The sequence below is a fragment of the Scleropages formosus genome, chromosome 17 (genome assembly GCF_900964775.1).
Source record: "Scleropages formosus chromosome 17, fSclFor1.1, whole genome shotgun sequence".
NCBI classification, from domain to species: Eukaryota; Metazoa; Chordata; class Actinopteri; order Osteoglossiformes; family Osteoglossidae; genus Scleropages; species Scleropages formosus.
In genome coordinates, this window is record NC_041822.1 from 2,779,419 (window position 1) to 2,789,767 (window position 10,349).

The 10,349-nt window shown below is 40.9% G+C and overlaps 1 protein-coding gene across 1 annotated transcript; it reads left to right on the plus strand.

Annotated features, from left to right (window-relative positions):
- Nucleotides 1-5,868: 5,868 nt before the first annotated feature.
- On the plus strand, nucleotides 5,869-8,268 carry LOC108938982 (alpha-1-antitrypsin-like). The gene is made up of 5 exons (XM_018760023.2): nucleotides 5,869-5,919; nucleotides 6,402-7,151; nucleotides 7,310-7,577; nucleotides 7,667-7,811; nucleotides 8,047-8,268. The coding sequence occupies exons 2-5, from the start codon at nucleotides 6,410-6,412 to the stop codon at nucleotides 8,242-8,244; spliced, it is 1,353 nt and encodes a 450-aa protein (XP_018615539.2). The 5' UTR covers nucleotides 5,869-5,919; nucleotides 6,402-6,409; the 3' UTR covers nucleotides 8,245-8,268.
- Nucleotides 8,269-10,349: the final 2,081 nt, after the last annotated feature.

The following is a 10,349-nucleotide window of genomic DNA, read 5'->3' on the forward strand; positions in this document are numbered from 1 at the left end:
AATTTAATGAAAATGTTACCACGTCACATGTTTACATTATGATTCTGTCACTGTTTTTTGTAAGTAGCTATTCAATTTAATAATAATAAGTGTTTCTTGATAGGTGTGTTTGTCTAAACTGTAGAGAGCATGAAAAGGAAAGCAGGAGAAGCTAGGAAGATACTTTCCTTTTTTTTTTTTTTTACAAAGAGGGCTAGTAACAGTAAAACTGACAATGACGAAGAGGCAGGCGAAATGAATGCTACAGAGAGGGAAGAAGCAGGGGAAATGCATGCTGCTAAAAGAGACATGGAGGAAGCAGAGATACAGTCAGAGAGGGATTTTATGGAGAAGCTCTACAGAGACAACACATATCAGACCAGAATCAGAGATGAGCAAAAACACTCATGTAGTCAGTCGTTGCCCACCAGGTATGTAGGTTACATCAGTTGCATCTGCAAACATAAAAAAAATAATTTCCAATAGCCAGTTTGCATCATTAGCATCTAAATATACAAATAATGTAGAATAAGGATTATTAAATTATATCATAATGTTGTTATAGACAATGCTAAATCCAGAGGTGAAGCTCCAGTACAGCCATGACTGAAGGTGTTTCCCAGGACTCTTCAGGAAGACAGAACAAGAAGCTTTAAGAGTGAATGGTACACAAGTCACCCCTGGTTAGAATACTCCAAAGTGTGGACTCTGCCTTCTGTTATGCTTGTAGACATTTTAGCTTCCCCAGCCACACAGAATCCATGTTCACTGCAAGCTCTCTATTTAAAAACTGGAAGAAGGCGACATTCAAAGATGGAGGATTAGCTGCACCCAGTAGAACTGAGCATCATAGGGATGCGATGATGGCATGGAAAGAATTTGGGACATCTGGAAAAAGCAGGAATCTCTAAGTGGAAATTTAAACAAAGAGTACAATAAAAAGGTTGAAGAGAACCGGGATTATATTAAAACATTAGCTGAGGTTTTGCTTTACACTGCAACACAAAACATTGGCCAAACGGCACAATGAAAGAATAGAATCAGACAGGAAAGGGAACTTTTTAGGTATGTTAGAGCTGATTGCAAAACATAATCCTAACATTATGAAGAAAATGAGTGCAGTTGGCAATGCAAAATATACAAGTGTCAATATCCAGAATGAGATTCTGTCTTGCTTAGCAGAGATGGTGTGCACCTCAGTAATAAAAGAGGTCAAGAAAAGTGAGGTGTTCAGCATACTAGCAGATAAAACTAAAGACCTTAGCAAAAAAGAGTAGATTTCTTATTACAATGGTGCAATAAATGAAAGTTTTTTACAATTTGAACAGGCTAAACGTTTGGATGCAGAAGGATTGACACAAAGGATTATTAACACTCTGGAAAGATATGGTCTGGAATAGAAAAGTAATCTGGTAGGTCAGTCTTATGATGGAGCTGCAGTCATGAGTGGCAAGTATTGTGGTGTACTGACATGTGTAAAGGAAGTGGCAAAGCAGGCATTTTATATGCACTGTAATGCTCACTGCCTCAATCTTGTGCTTGTTGACACAGTAAAAGTCATCCGAGAAGCTAATTGCTTCTTTTCCTTGTTACAAAAGCTATATGTCTTCATCAGTAGCTTCAAATTCAAGATGAAATATACCCGGGTCTGTCCGAACCACTCGCCCCACAGGGAACCGGAACCTAACCCGGCACACAGGGTGTAAGGCCGGAGGGGGAGGGGACACACCTAGGGCGGGACACCAGTCCGTCACAAGGCACCCCAAGTGGGACTTGAACCCCAGACCTACCGAAAAGCAGGACCTAGACCGCGCCACTGTGCCACCACACCCCCTTATCTACCCGGGTGCTCCCAGGGAACTTCAACGGTGGAGTGACACATGGTGGGCATGCAGGTATTTGGCCTGTCGCAATTTAGTGGACAGGCTGCCAGCAGTAGTATGAGTCCTAGACGAAATAGCTGGGGAACAAATTGGGGAAAGGTCAGTAGATAGCCAAGGCCGTCTGTTTCAAATTGACTTGGAGTTTATTGCATTTCTATCAACATTTAAAAAACTTTTTGGAGATGCAAAATTCCTTTCTGACATGCTCCATTCTTCATGTCTTGATTTGGCAAAAGCAGTAGACCTAGTGGAGGCACTCGTTTGCACATTTAAAAATTATAGGAATGAGCAGGTATTTGATGATGTCTGGATTTTGATTGTACAATCCATTGTAATTTGTGGATATATTCATGCAACAAAGCTGAGCAGAACCTTTCCTTCTCAACAATCTCACATTCCTTTTAGTGCAACCCCAGGCATTCCCAGGCCAGGCAAGATGTATGGTTTTTTCAGCAGGCCCTGGGCCTGCTCTAAGATCTCCTTCCTGTGGGTTTCGCCAAGTACAAAAACCCACACATCCTCTCCAGGTCCTCAAACCACGTCCACTGACTTCTATCGATCCATTGGATCAGCTTCCTTCCTGATCTCTGTGGAAATCATCTTGTGCAAGAATGTGAGCTCAGCAATACAATCGAGCAAACTCATTTCTGACTGTGGTACCATTGCCTCACATTACATTATGCTTATCTTCATCTTAACACGGTCAGCAGTAAACCACGCCAATACCTGCTAGTAAAGATCGGCCAACTGATGACTGAACTGCAAGCCAAAAAAAAACCTGTATTCTGTGACCCAAGAAAGCATTCATGCTTATACAGGTGATCCCCAACTTACAACAGTTTGACTCATGATTTTTTCAACAATGAGCCAGGGATAGGTATTTGGTAGAAACCCACACACACACATTTTCCAAACTACTTGTCACATACAGGGCCACAGAGCCTAACCCAGCAACACAGGGCATAAAGCCAGAGGGGGAGGGGATGCCAGTCTGTCACAAGGCACCCCAAGCAGGGCTCAAACCCCAGACCCACTGGAGAGCAGGACCTAGTCCAACCCACTACACCACCACATCCCTCTTGGTAGAAACTATACTTCAAATTTTGATTTTTTTTTTTACCCTGAGTAAGTGAAATGGGATACATCTGCATTTATTCATTTAGCTGACACATTTCTCCAAAGCAACTTACAATGTTAAGGTCACAATTATTACATGTTTACAGTCATTTACCCCTTTATAGAGCTGTGTGATTTTTTTTTTTTTTTTTTTTTTTTTTTTTACAGGAGCAATTCAGGGGAAGTACCTTACTCAAGGGTACTACAGCCAGAGATGGGGATCAAACCTACAACCTGTAGGTCCAAAGGTAATAGCACTAACCACTATACTACCAGCTGGATACAATACTCTCGTCTGAGGCTGGGCAGTGGCAGCGATCCACATCTTCCAGTCTGTCACAAGAGGTGTGTATTAAATGCATTTTTGACTTATGCTGTTTTCAACGGCGGGGGGGGGGGGGGTGGTGCAGTGGTGCAGCGAGTTTGATTGGGTCCTCCTTTCCGGTGGGTCTAGGGTTCAAGCCCTGCTTGGGGTGCCTTGCAACAGACTGGTGTCCTGTCCTGGGTGTGTCCCCTCCCCCTCCAGCCTTATGCCCTGTGCTGCTGGCTTAGGCTCTGGCTGCCTGCATAGTACAAGTGGTTTCAGATGATGTGTGTGTGATATTTCTGATTTACAGTGGGTTTTGTGGAACGTAACCTCATCATAAGTCAGGGGTCACCTGTACATACTAGAATGATGTGAAAGGCATGGCACAATTATGCAGTAGGTAGTGCTTCCATGTCACTGCACCTGGGCTGTATGGGCATGTGTTCAAATCCAGTTCAGTCTGCATGGAGTTTTAATGTTCTCCCCATGTGTGTGACTTTCCTCCAAGTTTCTTCCCACAGTTCAGAGATGTGTTTCAGGTGAAGTGGAGACCCTACACTGGTCATAGTGTATTGAAGTGTGAGTGAATGAGTGTCTGAAGTTACCCTACAATGGTCTGGTGTCCTGTTCAGGGTGTATCCTGCTTTGTCTTGTGCCCCATGCTTCTGGGTTGAAGAGCTCCAGACCACCTCTTATACTGAAATGGAAAACTCTTCAGAAAAGGGAGCATCTAAGCAGAAAATAAAGAGCCGAGAAGCTGATACGTGAGCAGTAAGACATAACTTTGCAGTGCAAAACATGTTTAAAGGATGATTTTTTTTTTAATTTCTCAGGAAAACAAAGCAAGCTGGAAGTAACAGTGTCAGAAAAGCTTCATAACGGGGGATTTTTAAAATCCCATCTCTTGTATATTTCCATTACGTTGTACAAATTTTAAAGGTAGTCCTTGAGCAAAAGTCGTATATAGTCAGTACTGAAACACTGAAAACAAAACCGAGAGGAATTGTAAAATTTGTAATATTAGGTTTAAAGACCACTACTGCATTAAATCTTATGCAGTCAAAAGAAGTGCAGTATTTAATATGAGAAGTATTCCTGGAGGAGGGGGGCATGGTGGTGCAGCAGGCTTGGCTGGGGCCTGCTCTTCAGTGGGTCTGGGGTTCAAGTCCCACTTGGGGTACCTTGTGACAGACTGGCGTCCCATCCTGGGTGTGTCCCCTCCCCCTCCAGCTTTGTGCCCTGTGTTGCCAGGTTAGGCTCCGGCTCGCCGCGACCCTGCATGAGACGAGTGGTTTCAGTCAATGTGTGTGCGCGTGTGCATGTGCGTGTGTGTTTTTATGCAAAAGTGGTGCAGCGGGGTTGGCCAGTGTCCGCTGTGTGGCTGGTCTGGATTTGTGGCCCTGCTTGGGGTGCCTTATTATGGACTGGCATCCCGTCCTGGGTGTGTCCCCTCCCCCTTCAGCCTTGCACCCTGTGTTGCCGGGTTAGGCTCCGGTTCACCACAACCCCGCTTGGGACAAGCGGTTCTTGACGTTGGTTGAAAATAAACAACAATAAATCAAACAAAATTCCCATAGGATGGATAAAAAACAAAATCAAGGACTCTGAGGTCTCTTCTATACCTCCCAAAGAATGCACAACTTAACATCCTTAAATAACACAAACTACACCAAGGAATATTTAAATACTAGGGAGCATGTATTATTATTCTGAAGAAAATTATCTCACAAAACCACCTAATACTTTTGAAAAACTTTTTCATTTTCTATACTGTGTGCATCAAATTTGTTAGGGGGGCAGATTTTTAATGGGGTTTATTTATTGGAATTTACAGAAAAGAGCAATATGGTCATGTCTGACAGATCACACAAGATGATAGTTTGTAGGTGAAAGTTGCCTGTCTTCCACATTCCTTTCTAGTCAAGACCAGTTTTCACAATACTCAGCCAGAACAAACATCACAGCAATGTTGTGAAATGTTGTAGAGATAATAGAATATTTAGTCATCATTTCTTTTTTCAATCCAAGTTATTACATCTGTTTTGCATCGAATACTTACACACGTTTCTCTCTAAATCACTATGAAGTGCTATATAAACCAACCTGAGCATTGTGAACTGTAGAAGAACCCCTATCCTTTTTGTTTCAGTTCACTCACAGCAATATCCTCTTTTCATAAATTCATATTCACCTCTTCATAAATTCTCTAAAATCCATGTTTACAAATTTAAGTAAAGCCATGAAAATGCTGTCAAGTGAAGCACTTCTACAGTATAGGCATGCGTTTTAAATGGAAAGTGGTCTTTGTAGGTCTGGACAAAAACGTCTTTAATTTTTTTATACAGACTTATAATTTGTTTGCCATTATCCAGTTGCCTCAATTTTAAAAATTGCAGACAGAGGTCAGTCAATGCTTAACTTCTACATGTGCAAATATGAAATGAGTCTGAGTCTGCAGTTGATGTTTGATTTTTTGCAGTGTTTACTGAACGTTTACTGACTGACAGAGAGAAAAAAAGGATAATTTTGGAGACAGAAACAGTTCAAACATTAACAATTGTTCAAACATAGCTCATATATAATCTAATCTGTGAAGTGAACGATGACATTGTACGGAACAGCTACATCCAAGTGGTGAGTGTAGCATTTTTAAAATTTGTTCGTATTACTACTTTTTATTTATTGTATTCCTAGATTTCATTATGGAGAAGGGATTAGCTCTATCACCTTAATGTCCCTGGATGCTGCGAGAGAATGTGGGTCCGATCCCTGCTCAGTCTGTGCGGAGTTTGCATGTTTTTCCCATGTCTGTTGGTGTCCTCTGTGTACTCTGGTTTCCTTCAACAGTCCAAGGACATGCATTTCAGGTGGATTGGTGACTCTAAAGCGCTCATGTTGTTTGAATGAGTGAGTGACTGTCTGTGTGGCAACCCTGCGATGGATTGGAATTCAGGGTATACAGCCCCTCAGCCTAACACCCAACAGGCTCCAACAGACCCCAGTGGGATAGGCTCTGGTTCGCTGTGACCCTGCTCAGGATAAGCAGTCATTAAAGCTGGATGGATGGATGGATAGCTGACTTTACTTGTTTAATAATTTGTATCATTTTGATACAGTTACCAAGATGAGGCTACTCTTCTCTCTGTGCATCATATTACTGGTGCTCTGCATTTCTGTGTTGAGTGACCACCATGGACATGGTGATGGTCAAAATAAGAAAGGTCAGCATGGAAAAGAGCATGGGAAGAAGGATGAGCATAAGGATGGGCACAAGCATGAACGCCACCATGGTCATCATGGTCATCATGGTCACCACAGAGATAGACATCACCACCATGAAAAACATGAAAATGGGAGCCTCAGGTTATACAAAGAGAATGGTGAATTTGCCTTCAGTCTGTACAAACAAATTGCAAGCAAGTCTGACTCCCAGTCGAAGAACATCTTCTTCTCCCCACTGAGTGTGTCACTCGCCCTGGCTGCTCTTTCTCTGGGAACAAGGGGCAAAACACACCAGCAACTCTTCAGTGGCCTCGGCTTCAATGAAACAGAAATCACTGTGGAGGAGGTGAACGAGGCCTTCCACCAGATCCTCTTAGACCTCAGTAAGAAGGCAGATGTAGATCTTTCAGTGGGCAGCGCTCTGTTTATGCACAATACCTTCAAACCTCAGCCAGAATTTCTGGAGAACATGAAGCGTTACTACCACTCAGAAGGCTTCACTGCAGATTTCACCAAGACCACTGACACCACAGACCTTATTAACAAATATGTGAAAGATAAAACTCATGGCAAAATATCAAAATTAGTTAAAGATCTGGACCCAAGTACAGTTATGTATCTCATCAGCTACATGTATTTCAAGGGTAAGTAATGTGGTTTAAATCACACCTGCTAGCATGGAATTGGTATACACTGTTTATTCTTCAAACCCTCACATATGGTATGACTAAACTAATTACAATGATTAGGATAAAATTGGGCATTTTGACTGAAGTGCTTTCTAACTGGATTTTTTTTTCAGGTAAATGGGAGATTCCATTTGATCCTGAAAAGACACAAGGAAGTATCTTTCATGTGAACAAAACACATAAAGTTCCTGTTCAAATGATGGCTAAATCAGACAGTTTTTTTGTTTATCATGACAAAGAAATATCTGCACATGTTCTCCAGCTACGTTATAATGGATCTGTCTCAATGATGCTGATTCTCCCTGAGCATGGCTTGGAAGCATTCGAGAAGGTATTTTCTAGGGCCCATATGAAGAAATGGTATCGACATGTGAAGGAGACGTAAGTAAATCATAATCATTCTTTTATGTATCTGCAGTATCATGTGACAGTATTAATGCGTAAATATATTTTTTTCTTGCATTTTACAGTCATTGTGAGGTTTATATCCCAAAATTTTCCATTGAAACGTCATATGATCTGAAAGACATTCTGACTGGAATGGGAATCACTGACATTTTTAGTGCAGGAGCTGACTTCACAGGAATCTCAGACAGTCCGTTAGTTGTGTCAAAGGTAAGTGTGAACTTAAACATTTTTAAGTTTTAGTCTGGATGACCCTGTATGGGACAAGCGGTTCTGAAAATGTGTGTGTGTGTGTGTGTGTGTGTGAGTTTGTTCGATATTAATTCATATTTTGTCACCAAAATGCAAAATCAAAAGAAATCTTCTCATAATTCTCATTATTTCTTTCCTGATGTTTTTCCTGCTGTATATATATTATATCTGAGTTAAATGCAACTGATTCCAGGTTGTTCAGAAGGCCACTCTTGATGTTGACGAGTCAGGATCCACAGCAACAGCAGCAACAGGTGTAGAAGTTATGCTTATGTCTGTAAGGTTTCCACTTATCTTGCGGTTTGACCGTCCTTTTATGATGATAATAGGTCATCATGAAACCAGGAGTTTACTGTTCATGGGGAAAATTGTAAACCCCACAGGTAAATAAACAAATAAATACACCTAAACAATCTACATGCATCACTTTTTCATCACAGCATTTCTTATTCTTTGTTACAAATACCATTCCAAATTTAGCAGAAATGTATATTTTCTATAAGGTACAAGGGTACAGAATTTTAAAAAATAAAGAATTTTGGTATTTCTGTTGAAGTTCATTCAATTTCAGATAGTCTTTACCACTAAGATACACTGTATGTGAATATAATTACTACAGTCAAAGTAATTTTAATTTTTATTATCTATGTTTTAACAATTATAGTATTATAAGAAATATTTATAGGAACATAGGAAGAAGTGCAATTGTATGAGCCTTTCACATCATGCATATTGGAGAAATATGTCATACTTGTACGGAAAGAGCTCATTTATGGTTTTGAGAAGATTTTGAGACTTTACGATTAAAATGAAAATCACTTTGGCCTTAAAGTAAAATTAAATTATATCACTGATTCACCCAGCATGTCCACAGTAGTTTTTCATTCAGGATGGTATACTCTTGGAGTGGTTCTCAGATAAGTAAAGTATTCTAGTTGTGGATTACACCTTCTGTCCGTAAGCAGTAAGAAGCAATGTGGAGTGAAAGCAGATGGAACGAGAACAAGAAGAGTACTTTTAATGGCTCTCTGCTGTTTGTATGGCAATAATAATCTGTCTACTTTTGCCAGACACACACTCTCATTGCTTTAAATTATTAAGATTTCAATAGCTATTCCCTCTATAGCATCATATCGTGACACTTAAAATCTGTTAATACTCAGAATTAACTGATTGCTTACGTATGTCTACAATTACATATCTTTATTTAGCAGGTGTTTTTTCACTGCAACATAAGTCTCAGAGAGCACAAAAGTACATTCAACAACAGATGCAGAGGTTTAGAAACACATACGCAATCATTAAAACACAGTTTGTTTACTGACACTTTCCTGATGCACCTTTCCACTCAGGTAGTTGCCTGTATAAGTGAGATGGAAGCACCAAACACACTGATAATGACAGCAGATAAAATAGATAGTTTTCAGAAGCTATAGAAAGAAATTTGTCCAAAAGAAACTGCATATTTAACCTATCTTCACAACTGTGAAGGATGCAGCTGTCTTGAGGGAGAAAATGTTCATTCCACCGCATTAGGGCCAAAACCAAAGCCTACAGCCTTTCAGTTTTAGAACTCTTGTGAGTGGGACCACTGAGAGGCCAGAGGTGGAGGAGTTGAGCATTCTTGGTGGGGTGTGGGGACTGATCAGAATGTGTACATATAAGGGTGATGATCTTTTGAGAGTCTTGTTGACATCACTATAGCCGTTAAATTGATACTGGCAACCACAGGAAGCCAATGAGGAGATACCAGGAGGGGGAAACACATAGGAACACTTTGGAAGGTTAAGCAAAATCTGGTTCACATCACAAGGGTTGATGGCAAAGGCCAGAAGACTAGAAAGGACTCATCCTCTACGAATTGTCCAGTAATAGAAAGCCCAGACATAATCCAACCAACCAACCAATTTTAAGAACTGCTTAACCCTAGAGGAGTCACGGCAAGCCAGAGCCTATCCCAGAAACAGTGGGTATTTTCTGGGTTGATGGAATGTTTCTTTAGCAGTGTTTAGACATGTAAAGTTAAGAAGGAATTTGATGAAATACTGTGAAAGGAATCAGCTGCAAGGATATGTAATGTTTCTGGAGGCAAAAAGCATTATATATCCCTGATTAGGAATTCAATGTACTAATTCTTAAGTAATTCTCCTGTTTAATAATGTGGGAAACAGCACAGTGCTCCTTCTTAATAGCTTTTTTTGGTTGTCTGTGACAGTAATAAGCATGCCCATTTTGCAAAAAAAAAAAAAAAGAAAAAAAAAACAGTTGTGTCCAGTTATTCGGGAGTGAATTCACACACACACACACACACAGACTATTTGAAACTACTTGTCCCAAGCGGGGTCACAGGGAGCCAGAGCCTAACCAGGGCAACACAGGGCACAAGACTGGAGGGGGAGGGGACACAACCAGGACGGGATGCCAGCCCATTGCAAGGCACCCCAAGCGGGACTTGAACCCAAGACCCAACAGAGAGCAGGCCCCGGCATTTCCCGT